Source organism: Anopheles merus, chromosome 2R, assembly GCF_017562075.2.
Source record: "Anopheles merus strain MAF chromosome 2R, AmerM5.1, whole genome shotgun sequence".
NCBI lineage: Eukaryota > Metazoa > Arthropoda > Insecta > Diptera > Culicidae > Anopheles > Anopheles merus.
Genome location: NC_054082.1, coordinates 8,700,367 through 8,713,513, shown reverse-complemented (window position 1 = coordinate 8,713,513; position 13,147 = coordinate 8,700,367). Strand labels below are relative to the sequence as shown.

At 58.0% G+C, this 13,147-nt stretch overlaps 3 protein-coding genes across 3 annotated transcripts; 2 read left to right on the top strand and 1 right to left on the bottom strand.

Annotated features, from left to right (window-relative positions):
* Positions 1-4: 4 nt before the first annotated feature.
* LOC121589351 lies at positions 5-3,166 on the bottom strand. Its single transcript, XM_041908189.1, has 2 exons — positions 1,203-3,166; positions 5-1,140 (listed from the first exon to the last, which is right to left on the bottom strand). The coding sequence occupies exons 1-2, from the start codon at positions 2,532-2,534 to the stop codon at positions 214-216; spliced, it is 2,259 nt and encodes a 752-aa protein (XP_041764123.1). The 5' UTR covers positions 2,535-3,166; the 3' UTR covers positions 5-213.
* A 52-nt stretch (positions 3,167-3,218) lies between these two features.
* Positions 3,219-3,866, top strand: LOC121589356 (small ubiquitin-related modifier 3-like). The gene has a single exon (XM_041908198.1). It carries the CDS (start codon positions 3,361-3,363, stop codon positions 3,652-3,654), a length of 294 nt encoding a protein of 97 aa, XP_041764132.1. The 5' UTR covers positions 3,219-3,360; the 3' UTR covers positions 3,655-3,866.
* A 119-nt stretch (positions 3,867-3,985) lies between these two features.
* On the top strand, positions 3,986-13,049 carry LOC121589350 (eIF-2-alpha kinase activator GCN1). Its single transcript, XM_041908188.1, has 5 exons — positions 3,986-4,228; positions 4,412-4,514; positions 4,705-5,687; positions 5,765-7,026; positions 7,089-13,049. The coding sequence occupies exons 1-5, from the start codon at positions 4,214-4,216 to the stop codon at positions 12,724-12,726; spliced, it is 8,001 nt and encodes a 2,666-aa protein (XP_041764122.1). The 5' UTR covers positions 3,986-4,213; the 3' UTR covers positions 12,727-13,049.
* Positions 13,050-13,147: the final 98 nt, after the last annotated feature.

The following is a 13,147-nucleotide window of genomic DNA, read 5'->3' as shown; positions in this document are numbered from 1 at the left end:
CAAACCCGTTGGACAACCGTTTATTGCTACTTTGTCTCGTGTGTACTGAACGAACTGAACGAATTGTGCTAAGAAAGTAAGTAAAATATGTTGTACAAATTAGAACCATACACACTAACACACTATGTATGTGTCCGTCTATTAAAAAACATGAAACTTTTCAAAAGGCACACGTGTTCTACGCCTAATCCTACTGTCCCGTTCTCAGTCTAGTCATTTCCACGGCCGGGGTGTTTTGTTGGATACTTTCCCAGTCAGTCCCAGCTGATGCAAGGCCGTAGCGGAAGCGGACCTCCCATTCATCATCCCGCAAGGAGGAACCGTAGCTTCGTTCGTCCCAGTGCCACGTTCGCCGCTTTTCCGCGCCGTCGACTCCTTTTTCGATTGCTTTCGACAGCTCGATAGTACCTGCTCTAGTCGTTTGAGATCGTTCGGCGACGTTTGTAGTAATAGTTCGATGTAGTTGTGCAGCTGCTCCTTGGGGATGCTGCCAACGGTCGATTCCGTTGGTTTTCTCCAATTATCGGCATCCCCTTTTCCACCGCCCGATGTCTGGAGGGAATCATTTTCATCGGTTAAAAGGGAGTGTTTTAACGAGCGAACCCCATCCAACCGATCTTTGTCTAGGTGTTCGAGGGTAAGGCGATTAAATTTGGCGCTAGTCGTCTTTCCTGCCTCCTGCTCGAGCAGTGTGCAGTGGTTGCCGGAACTGGCAATCTGCCTGCCAGTACTCATTAAAAGATCCCGCGTTTGCTTCCACTGGTTTTCCATGATCGAGTGCACCTGCACGGCAATGTCGGCCCGGCCACAGCGTATCGTGCGCAGCTCCTCCTCCAGCTCGTGTATCCGCTGGGCGGAATTTGCTAGCTGCAGGCGGTACAGTGACTCTTGCTCGTTGCACCGTTCGGTGAGCAGCTCAATCTCTTGCTCCCGTTTCTGGTCGATCAGCTCGATTTGCCGCTTCGCTCGATCGGTAAGCGTTCGTTCGCGGGTTCGCGATTCCTCCTTTAGCTCTTCTTCGACGGATGCGAGCTGCTTCTGGAATTCCTTCAGCTTGTCCGACACGACATCCTCGAGCTGCGATTGGTAGTACTTTTTCAACGTGAGTCGTTGCAATTCTAGCTCCTTAAGTAACTTTTTCTAAAATAAAAGAAAAATCAATTCAAACATGGACCTTTATCTTTTTGCGCTCATTTGCTTACCGATTCTTCTTGCAGCATTGCGTTCTGTTCCTTTACGTGCTTCAGCTGATCCTGCAACGTTTCATTCTCCCGCGTCACGTCCGCAAATCTCTTCCCCAGCGCGTCCGTCTTGGTCTTGAGCGCACAAAAGTCCGCCCGCAGCCGTACGCCATCGGCAAGCTTTTGCTTTTCCGCCGCCAGTTCCGAACCGAGCTGCTCGTTCGCTTTACGCTGCTTTCCTAGCTGCTCTCTTAGCTGCCGTTCGCTGTCGCGACTATTTGCCAGCCGTACTTGCAGATCGTCCAGCTGCTGTCGATGCACCTCCCCGGCGTCGCGGCTAGCGGACACGAGATTCTCCACCTTTATCTCCAGATTATCCTTCTTATCTTCCAGCTTGCGCACCAGCGTGACCGTTTCCGCCAGCTCCTTTTCGAGGAAAAGGTTCTTGTTTTTAAACTCTAAACTCTCCACCATCAGCTTCTCGTGCGCATCGATGTGCTGCAGCTCCATGTCCCGCAGTTTGCCGGTCAGGCGGGACGTTTCCTGCTCCAGCTTGTCGATGATCGACACCTTTTCCTTGTCCACCGACAGGGCGACGGAGATTTTCTCCTCATACTCGAGCAGCTTCATCTGGAGCGATTGAATGTTGCGCTCGCAGTGCTGCCTTCGCAGTCGCTCTTCCTGCAGCACCTTTGCGTAGTCGGGCTGGCCACCGTTCATACCGTTCGTTTGCCAAATGTCGCTCAGGTTTAGCAGTGGCTGACCGTTTTTCCCACATGATTTGCTTACCATTCCACCGGCACCACTGCCGGGCACGTTTCGGGGCGGTTTCTGAGGCACGGGACCACATCCGGAGGAGCCCGGTTTCGTAAGCCCGTTGAAATCGTTCCGCGTAAGCGATGGATACTCTTGCAGGGAGAGACTGTTGAGATCGATCAGAGATCCTTCCGGACTGTGGGTCGTAGCTGCTCCGTTCTGCTGGTACGCATGCTGTGGCTGTTGCCTGTGCTGTGACTTTTGTGGCTCATCGTCCTGCAGATATCGATCTATTTCGTGCAGTATGTACTGTTCCTTCAGAGGTTCTTGATGGTGGTTCTGGTTGTGCCCGTGGTGCTTGAACGGAGTGGAAGCCACATACTGCTCGGTTCGCTCGGCAGCCAGCGAGTAGTTGCCTATCCCTGCCATCGTGGATCCGCCGCTTCGCTGTGCAAAGGATGCATAGGACAGGCAATCGACGCCCAGGTCCCAGGAACAGTTGGCTGGGGTTCGAGGCGTCGGTGTGATCGGCGATTCGCAGTTGAAGAAATCGGGCGGTATCAGCAGCAGCACGTCTGTTTCATCCGAATCACTCATCACATGCTGATGTTTGGGGGCATGCAGAATGGCTCTTTAGCTAAAACTATACACTACTTTCTAGCTTTACAGCGCTGTTACAAGCCGTAAGATTGTAAAACCAATGCAAACGGTCATGATGATGGGGTGCCACAACAGTAGGACACAGAGAAAAAACAACAAACAAAACACACAAGCCGCTGCCCGTTGATGTCAGTTGCTGGTACCAAATGAACCGTTGCAAGGGAGTTATCTATTTGGGTGCTGCATCACTTTCGGGATGTTTACCTTAGCTAGAAGGTTATTTCTAGCTAAATTAGCTCTAAAAGCACAAAACAATGGAAATATAATCCATTTGCAATGATTTTAAAGCGTTTATTTGAATAAATTCGCCATACTTCAATAGTCCCAAGAAACAATTTGAATTTTTTGCGAGAAAGTATTTCGGGTCCGTTTTCTCAACAAACTTTTTTGTTTCGAACAATTGGTCGATTAAAGGAAAATTTTCCGATTTTTGTAGTTTATCAAACAAATAACTAAATTTATAAAGCGGAAAATTACCCCCGAAATCCTCCGATCCGACAGCGTGCTGCGCAGCGTGCGGCGGGCGAAAAATCGCCCGTACAAAAAATGCTCCTTGGGTCCCCGGCAGCCGGCGAATTCTGTCAAACAAACCTCATTTGCCGTTTGTCTTTTGTGACGCTTCTACACTACTCTGTCTGTTCAGCGAAGGCGACGCGGTGCTGCCCCTACAGCTCAATTGTTCCGTGAATTTGCACGAATCCGCATCTGGCGTTACTTGTTCGTTCGTGTACGGAGGTGAAGAAAAAGTTTAACAACTGCTAAAATGGCTGACGACAAGAAGGACCCGAAGAGCTCGGAATCGGAGCACATCAACCTGAAGGTGCTCGGGCAGGACAATGCCGTGGTGCAGTTCAAGATCAAAAAGCATACGCCACTCCGCAAGCTGATGAACGCTTACTGCGATCGGGCGGGACTGTCGCTCCAAGTGGTACGCTTCCGTTTCGATGGACAACCGATCAACGAGAACGACACTCCGACGACGCTGGAAATGGAGGAAGGGGACACGATCGAGGTGTACCAGCAGCAGACCGGCGGCGGAAATCGCTCCAACCAGTAGACGCGGGAAGGTGGCGGAGGGACGGAAGCCGGAGGAGAAGGTCACAATTGCACGCGCTCTCTCAGCCGCTACTACCACAGCCATGAGAGAAGAACACATCATCTGGAGGGGGAGCCATGCAGCAGTGACGAGATTTAATGTAAAACAAACAACTAATTTAGCGCGTGGTCTTCTTGCTCACGTGAAATAAACATTCTATATTAATAACACCATATTGTTTTTCGGTTTCCTTTGGCCTTGCGTTTTTATTCGGGAGGGGAAATGTGTGCGGGCTTTGCGGAGGTAGAGAGGGGGAATCGGGGAAGGCGCGCAAAAGGGAGTTCTTTTCGCCGAACGTTGGCATCGCGGCATCATCTTTGACAGCCGCCACAGCAGTTGTGTCAAAACTCGATTTGGCTCGGCGGAGAAGGTTGGAGTAAAAAAATAAAAAGAAGCTCTCGGCTCTCCGGCGCACACACACACACACACACACACTGCTTGCCCAGTTGTCCACTTTTTTGGTGTGTGATTTTTCGACAGACGATTGGCGCACTGAAAACGGCAAAATTGTACGCGAAAAATGGCTGATGCAGAGGTAAAAGCGACTCCGGCTCGTCCGTGCCGTCATGGCTTGCTGTGTCGGTTCGCGAAAAGTCGAGATTTTCTCTCATCATTGTCGTGTTTTTTACTACCCCCGTCTCGATTTGCCGACGCGGCTGGCTGACCAAGTTTTTTTTTGTTCATCCCATTTCTCCACGCCTCCCGCCTTCCATAACAGCTTGCTAAGGCCCTGAAAGACTTGCCGAACCGAGTGCTGAACGTGCCCGCCGAGGAGCGGCCGGAACTGTTCCAGAATGTGATTGCGGTGCTGCCAAATCCGGGTAAGTGACGGGTGGGGGGAGTGACGTGTCGCGTACCGGTATGCCGTAATCGTGCGCCTGCTGCCGTCGCTCTGTTGTGATGGTGGTGTGTCCCTCTGCCAATTCTAACCTCAATTTCCCTTGTTTTTGTCTCCGGTGCTGCGACTGTGTGCGTGTGTGTGTGTTGTGAAATTGTGCCGTTTTCTTGCAGGAATTAACGCGACCATCGTGCGGGGAATATGCAAAGTGATCGGTACGACACTCACCAAATACAAGGATCCGGAATCGCAGGCGCTGGTGCGGGACCTGCTGGTGGCGGTGCTGAAACAGCATCCCGACCTAGCGTACGAACACTTCAACGCCGTGCTGAAGGCGCTACTGACGAAGGATCTGGCCAGTGCGCCACCGGTGAAGGGAGCGCAAGCGTCCGCCCTCGCGCTAGGATGGGCCAACCTGGTTGCCCTGCACGCGGACCACGAGACGGCCGTGGGGAAGAAGGAGTTCCCCAAGCTGCTCGACATTCAGGCCGGCCTGTACCAGCTGTCCCTGACGTCCGGCATGCAGAAGGTGTCGGACAAAGCGTATAGCTTCGTGCGGGATTTCTTTGCCAGCGGGGACGACGGTCTCGCCCAGCGTTACTTCGATCGGCTGCTCGCGACGGAACCGTCCAGCGGCGTGATTGTGATGCTGTGCACGATCGTGCGGTTCGTGCGAGAGGAGCGAGGGGCGGAGGCGGCGGAAACGCTACTGACCCAGCACAAGACCAAACTGTTGGACCATCTGGTGAAGGGTTTGATCACGGTGAAGACGAAACCGCACGCGAGCGATATCATCGCCTGCTCGCCACTGCTCAAAGCCATCACCAAGGACGAGCTGAAGACGGTGGTGGTGCCGGCGCTGCAGCGGTCGATGCTGCGGTCGGCTGAAGTCATCCTCCGTGCGGTCGGTGCAATCGTGAACGAGCTCGAGCTGGACGTGAGCGATTACGCGCTCGATCTGGGCAAACCGTTGGTGCAGAATCTGGCCTCGAAGGAGGAAACGGTGCGCCAGGAAGCGGTTGAGTCGCTGAAGCAGGTCGCACTCAAGTGCGGCACCGCCGGTGCGATCGAGGCGTTGCTCAAGGAAGTGTTTGCCGTGCTGAACGGATCCGGGGGAAAGATTACGGTGGCCGAGCTGAGGATAAATCTGCTACAGGTTGGTGAAAATTCTCTTAGAAAAAATGGCTCATTTTCAATGTCTAACTCTCTTTCGCTCACTCTCGATGCTTCCAGGGTGCCGGTAATTTAAGCTACAACAAAATTCCACCCCAAAAGGTACAGACCATCCTGCCCGCCGTTTGCGACCAGTTTTCCAAGGTGATCGAGGCGGAAATACAGGAGAAGGTCGTGTGCCACGCGCTGGAAATGTTTGGCCTGTGGACGGTGTACCATCGCGGAGACATTCCCAACAAAATCGTGCAACTGTTCCGGAAGGGTATGGACGCGAAGGCACAGACGATCCGCACGAGCTACCTGCAGTGGTTCCTGTCCTGCCTGCACGATGGCAAGCTGCCGAGCGGGGCCGACTTTACCGCGACACTGTCGAAGATCGTGGAACGGGCCGCCCAAAGCCCGGCCCAGACGCCCGTCGTGTCGGAGGGTGTCGGTGCCGCCTGCATCCTGCTCCTAACGAACGGTAGCGTATGCGAGAAGCTGAAAGACTTTTGGAACATCGTGCTCGACACGGGCAAGTCGCCGTTCCTCAGCGAACGGTTCCTCTCGACCACGAACGCGGAGACGCGCTGCTACGTGATGGTAATCTGCGAGCAGCTGCTTATCAAACACCGGAACGAGCTGAAGGGCGGCGACAGCGCAATCGATCCTCTCATACGAGCGGCCACGATTTGCGCCATGTCAGCGCAGACCAAGGTGCGCCGGTACTGTCTTCCGCTGGTCACCAAGATCGTGAACAGCGAGCAGGGCGTACCGCTGGCGAAGCGTTTGCTGGCGGAGCTGACGCGCTACGCCGAGAGTAGCAAAATCCAGTGCGAAGGGGAACCGCTGGAGGAGGGCGTACCGCCCGCCCAAGCCCTGGTCGATGCCATCTACACCGTGTGCAATGTGGAGGGTGTGGCGAACCCGGACGCTCAATCGTTGGCGCTCGGGGCGTTGCTCTGCTCGCACCATCCGGCAGCCGTGTCCGTTAGGGGCGACCTCTGGGAAAGCATTCTCGAGCGGTACGCGCTGAATGGCAAGCAATTTATCGCGCTCAATACGGCCCAAATCGAGGAGACGTTCTTCAGCGGGTACAAGGCGGCGGCCATGTACGAGAACACGCTTGCGACGCTGTCGCGCATCAGCCCGGAGCAGATCCTGTCCGTGCTGGTGAAGAACGTGACGGAGCAGCTGAACAACTCGCGCATGTCGAACGTGACGGACGAGGAGTACTTTACCTACCTGACGCCGGACGGGGAGCTGTACGACAAGAGCGTCATACCGAGTGCGGACGAGCAGATCCAAACTGCGCATCTCAAACGCGAAAACAAAGCGTACAGGTGAGTGGTGGTGGCGTTTTCGTTTTGATTGTTGCTTACCTTTCCATTGTTCCCCTTTTTAGCTACAAAGAGCAGCTGGAAGAGCTGCAGCTGCGCCGCGAGCTGGAGGAGAAACGGCGCAAGGAAGGCACGTGGAAACCGCCGCAGCTGACGCCGAAGCAGAAGGAGGTGATCGACAAGCAGCGCGAGAAGGAAAACGCCATCAAGGCACGGCTAAAGGCGCTGCACGACACCATCACGACGCTGATCTCGCAGATCGAGGGCGCGGCCAAGGGTACGCCAAAGCAGCTGCCACTGTTCTTCCCCGCCCTGCTGCCCTCGGTGCTGCGCGTGTTTTCCTCGCCGCTGGCCGCACCGGCCATGGTGAAGCTGTACTTCCGCCTGAAGGACATCTGCTTCGGCGAGGAGCGGGCGGAGCTGGGCCGCGACATTGCGATCGCCACGATCCGGCTGAGCAAGCCGCACTGCGATCTGGAGGAGAGCTGGTGCACCGCCAACCTGGTCGAGCTGGTGAGCGACATACTGGTGGCGCTGTACGACGAAACGATCGACATGTACAACGTGCACCGGGAGGAGGAGGGCAGCAAGCGGTACCTGCTGGATGCGCCCGCCTTCAGCTACACGTTCGAGTTTCTCAAGCGCGCCCTCACGATGCCCGAAGCGAAGAAGGACGAAAGTTTGCTAATCAACGGCGTGCAGATCATCGCGTACCATGCACAGCTGAAGGGCGACACGGTCGACGGGAAGGATCTGGCAGACGTTTACCATCCCGCGTACATGCCACGGTTGGAGATGCTGCGGTTGCTGCTGCGGTTGGTGCAGCAGCACCGGGGGCGGGTGCAAACGCAGGCCGTCGCTGCACTGCTGGACGTGGCGGAGAGTTGCTCCGGGCGCGAGTACACTGCGCGGGCCGATCTGCGCGAGATCGATGCGCTGCTGGTAGCACTGCAGGAGGAGCTGGACGCGGTGCGGGACGTGTCGCTGCGCGCCCTTGCCATCATGATCGATGTGCTGCCCTCGATAGCGGATGATTACGAGTTTGGGCTGCGGTTAACGCGCCGCCTGTGGGTGGCGAAGCACGATCTGTCGCCGGACATTAAGCTGCTCGCGACGGGCATTTGGCAGGACGGCGGGTACGAGGTGCCGATCGTGATGGCGGACGAGCTGATGAAGGACATCATCCATCCGGAGCTGTGCGTGCAGAAGGCTGCGGCGGCCGCGCTGGTGTCGATCCTGGTCGAGGACTCGTCCACGATCGAGGGTGTGGTGGAGCAGCTGCTCGAGATCTACCGGGAGAAGGTGGTCATGATACCGGCCAAGCTGGACCAGTTCGATCGCGAGATCGAGCCGGCCATTGATCCGTGGGGACCGCGGCGTGGCGTCGCCATTGCGCTGGGCAGCATTTCGCCCTTCCTTACGCCCGAGCTGGTGAAGAGCGTGATCCAGTTTATGGTGCGATTCGGTTTGCGCGATCGGCAGGAGATTGTGCACAAGGAGATGCTGGCCGCGTCGCTGGCGATCGTCGATCACCACGGCAAGGAGAACGTGACGTATCTGCTGCCCACGTTCGAGTACTTCCTGGACAAGGCGCCGAGCAAGGGCGCGTACGATAACATCCGCCAGGCGGTCGTGATTCTGATGGGTTCGCTCGCGCGCCACTTGGATCGCGAGGACGAACGCATCCAGCCCATCATCGATCGGTTGCTGGCGGCACTGGAAACCCCTTCGCAGCAGGTGCAGGAAGCGGTGGCCAACTGTATCCCGCATCTGATACCGGCCGTGAAGGACCGGGCGCCGGAGATTGTGAAGAAGCTGCTGCAGCAGCTGGTCAAGTCGGAGAAGTACGGTGTGCGGCGCGGTGCCGCCTACGGCATTGCCGGCGTGGTGAAGGGGCTCGGCATCCTGTCGCTCAAGCAGCTGGACATTATGTCCAAGCTGACGCAGTACATCCAGGACAAGAAGAACTTCAAGTACCGCGAGGGTGCGCTGTTTGCGTTCGAGATGCTGTGCAGCACGCTCGGCCGACTGTTCGAGCCGTACATCGTGCACGTGCTGCCGCATCTGCTGCAGTGCTTCGGCGACTCGTCGGTGTACGTGCGGCAGGCGGCGGACGAGTGTGCCAAAACGGTGATGGCCAAGCTGTCGGCGCACGGTGTGAAGCTGGTGCTGCCCTCGCTGCTGAACGCGCTCGATGAGGATTCGTGGCGCACGAAAACGGCGTCGGTCGAGCTGCTCGGTTCGATGGCGTTCTGTGCGCCGAAGCAGCTGTCCTCCTGCCTGCCCAGCATCGTGCCGAAGCTGATGGAGGTGCTGGGCGATTCGCACATCAAGGTGCAGGAAGCGGGCGCCAATGCGCTGCGCGTGATCGGTAGCGTGATCAAGAATCCGGAGATTCAAGCGATCGTACCGGTGCTGCTGACGGCGCTGGAGGATCCGTCGAGCAAGACGTCCGCCTGTCTGCAGTCGCTGCTCGAGACGAAGTTCGTGCACTTCATCGATGCACCGTCGCTGGCCCTCATCATGCCGGTGGTGCAGCGCGCCTTCATGGACCGGTCGACGGAGACGCGCAAAATGGCGGCCCAGATCATCGGCAACATGTACTCGCTGACGGACCAGAAGGACCTGACGCCCTACCTGCCGAACATCATCCCGGGGCTGAAGACGTCGCTGCTCGACCCCGTGCCGGAGGTGCGCGGTGTGTCGGCCCGTGCGCTCGGCGCCATGGTGCGCGGCATGGGCGAATCTTCGTTCGAGGATCTGCTGCCGTGGCTGATGCAAACGCTCACGTCCGAGTCGAGCAGCGTGGACCGGTCCGGCGCCGCCCAGGGCCTGTCCGAGGTGGTCGGCGGGCTGGGCGTGGAGAAGCTGCACAAGCTGATGCCGGAAATTATTGCCACCGCCGAGCGGACGGACATTGCGCCGCACGTCAAGGACGGCTACATCATGATGTTCATCTACATGCCGTCGGCGTTCCCGAACGACTTCACGCCGTACATTGGGCAGATCATCAACCCGATCCTGAAGGCGCTGGCCGACGAGAACGAGTACGTGCGCGACACGGCCCTGAAGGCGGGCCAGCGCATCGTGAACCTGTACGCCGAGTCGGCCATCACGCTGCTGCTGCCCGAGCTGGAGAAGGGCCTGTTCGATGACAACTGGCGCATCCGGTACAGCTCGGTGCAGCTGCTGGGCGACCTGCTGTACAAGATTTCGGGCGTGTCGGGCAAGATGACCACGCAGACGGCGTCCGAGGACGACAATTTCGGCACGGAGCAGAGCCACAAAGCGATCATCCGCAGCTTGGGCGCCGACCGGCGCAATCGCGTGCTGGCCGGGCTGTACATGGGCCGCAGCGACGTGTCGCTGATGGTGCGCCAGGCCGCGCTGCACGTGTGGAAGGTGGTCGTGACGAACACGCCGCGCACGTTGCGCGAAATTCTGCCCACGCTCTTCTCGCTGCTGCTGGGCTGTTTGGCCAGCACGAGCTACGACAAGCGGCAGGTGGCCGCCCGCACGCTGGGTGATTTGGTGCGCAAGCTGGGCGAGCGCGTACTGCCGGAGATTATTCCGATACTGGAGCGGGGGCTCAGCTCGGACCAGGCCGACCAGCGGCAGGGCGTCTGTATTGGGCTGTCCGAGATAATGGCTTCGACGTCGCGCGACATGGTGCTTACGTTCGTGAACAGTCTGGTGCCGACGGTGCGCAAAGCGCTAGCCGACCCTCTGCCCGAAGTGCGACACGCCGCGGCAAAGACGTTCGATTCGCTGCACACGACGGTCGGTGCCCGGGCGCTGGAGGACATCCTTCCCTCGATGCTGGAAAGCTTGGGCGATCCCGATCCGGACGTAGCCGAATGGACGCTGGACGGGTTGCGGCAGGTAATGGCGATTAAATCGCGCGTGGTACTGCCGTACCTTATTCCCCAGCTAACGGCCAAGCCGGTCAACACGAAAGCCCTCTCGATATTGGCGTCCGTCGCCGGGGAAGCGCTCACCAAGTATCTGCCCAAGATACTGCCCGCCCTGCTCGCTGCCCTGGCCGGTGCACAGGGCACGCCGGAGGAGGTGCAGGAGCTCGAGTACTGCCAGGCGGTCATCCTCTCGGTCAGCGATGAGGTGGGCATCCGCACGATCATGGACACGGTGATGGAGTCGACCAAGTCGGAAACGCCCGAAACGCGCCGTGCCGCCGCCACGCTGCTGTGCGCGTTCTGTACCCACTCCCCCGGCGACTACTCGCAGTACGTGCCGCAGCTGCTGCGTGGCCTGCTCTGGCTGCTGGCCGACAGCGATCGCGACGTGCTGCAACCGTCGTGGGACGCGCTGAACGCGGTCACGAAGACGCTGGATTCTGCGCAACAGATCGCACACGTGACGGACGTGCGGCAGGCGGTAAAGTTTGCCAGCAGCGACCTGCCGAAGGGTGGCGAACTGCCCGGCTTCTGCCTACCGAAGGGCATCACACCCCTGCTGCCCGTGTTCCGCGAAGCCATACTGAACGGGCTGCCCGAGGAGAAGGAAAATGCGGCCCAAGGGTTGGGCGAGGTGATTAAGCTAACCTCGCCGGCCTCGCTGCAACCGTCGGTCGTGCACATCACCGGGCCGCTCATCCGCATCCTGGGCGATCGGTTCAATGCGGGCGTGAAGGCGGCCGTCCTCGAAACGCTCGCCATCCTGCTGCACAAGGTGGGCATTATGCTGAAGCAGTTCCTGCCCCAGCTGCAGACCACCTTCCTGAAGGCACTGCACGACCCGGCCCGCCTCGTGCGCATCAAGGCGGGCCATGCACTGGCCGAGCTGATCGTCATCCACACCCGGCCCGATCCACTGTTTGTCGAAATGCACAACGGCATCAAAAATGCGGACGATTCGGCGGTGCGCGAGACGATGCTGCAGGCGCTCCGCGGCATTGTGACGCCGGCCGGCGATAAGATGACGGAACCGTTGCGCAAACAGATCTACACCACGCTGGCAGGGATGCTGGACTACACGGAGGACGTTAGTCGGGCGGCGGCAGCCGGTTGTTTCGGTGCGCTGTGCCGCTGGCTAACGCCCGACCAGGTGGACGACGCCCTCACGAACCACCTGCTGAACGAGGACTATGGGGATGATGCTACGCTGCGGCACGGCCGCACGGCGGCCCTGTTTGTCGCGCTGAAGGAATACCCGGCCGCCATCGTGCTGCCGAAGTATGAGACGAAAATCTGCAAAGTCATCACGGGGGCGCTCGTGTCGGACAAGATACCGGTCGCGATGAACGGGGTGCGGGCCGGTGGCTATCTGCTGCAGTACGGCATGGCGGACGACGGGGCCAAGCTGTGCACCGCCCTCATCGCCCCGTTCGTCAAGTCGATGAACCACAGCAGCAACGAGGTGAAGCAGCTGCTCGCCAAAACCTGCACCTATCTGGCGCGCGTCGTGCCGGCGGAACGGATCGCGCCCGAGTATCTGAAGCTCGCCATTCCGATGCTGGTCAACGGAACGAAGGAAAAGAATGGGTACGTGCGCTCGAACTCGGAGATTGCGCTGGTGCACGTGCTGCGGCTGCGGGATGGGGAGGACTTCCATCAGCGCTGCCTGACGCTGCTCGAGCCGGGCGCACGGGAATCGCTCAGCGAGGTCGTCAGCAAGGTGCTGCGCAAGGTGGCAATGCAGGCCGCCGGCAAGGAGGAGGAGCTGGACGATACCATTCTCACGTGATCAGCGTTCGGGCGTGGCAAAGGGAAAGGCGCAATCAATCCGGAAGGCGGCAACAAGGGGTGGCATAAAACACAACGACGACGACGAGGAGGAGGAGAAGGAGGAGGAGGAGGACGATGGTGGCGGCTGCTGCCACGTTTGAAGCAGGCCCACCTGTCGCTAGTATCCATTTTAGGTAGCCCCACCACCATCCACAGCCATCGTCATACTATTCGTTTTGTATTATCGCAAACAGTACGTACCATTGCAACTATTACCAGTACTATTGCTATTCAAACTGTCGTACAATATCAACCCCGGAGAATAAACTACATACAAGCGTACACCACGTGGAAATTACCGATGGAAGGTTCATGGTGACACAATCTCATTTCGAATGCTGTTGTTTGTTCCCCCCCACCGGAAGATAGATTAAACAACG

Bases quoted from the DNA above. Each gene is read 5' to 3' on its own strand.
- LOC121589350 (XM_041908188.1), top strand. The intron at 4,515-4,704 runs GTAAGTGACGGG...GTTTTCTTGCAG, and splicing joins TGCGGTGCTGCCAAATCCGG to GAATTAACGCGACCATCGTG. The intron at 7,027-7,088 runs GTGAGTGGTGGT...TCCCCTTTTTAG, and splicing joins CGCGAAAACAAAGCGTACAG to CTACAAAGAGCAGCTGGAAG.
- LOC121589356 (XM_041908198.1), top strand. From the start codon at position 3,361: ATGGCTGACGACAAGAAGGACCCGAAGAGCTCGGAATCGGAGCACATC.
- LOC121589351 (XM_041908189.1), bottom strand. From the start codon at position 2,534: ATGAGTGATTCGGATGAAACAGACGTGCTGCTGCTGATACCGCCCGAT. The intron at 1,141-1,202 runs GTAAGCAAATGA...CTTTTATTTTAG, and splicing joins CAATGCTGCAAGAAGAATCG to AAAAAGTTACTTAAGGAGCT.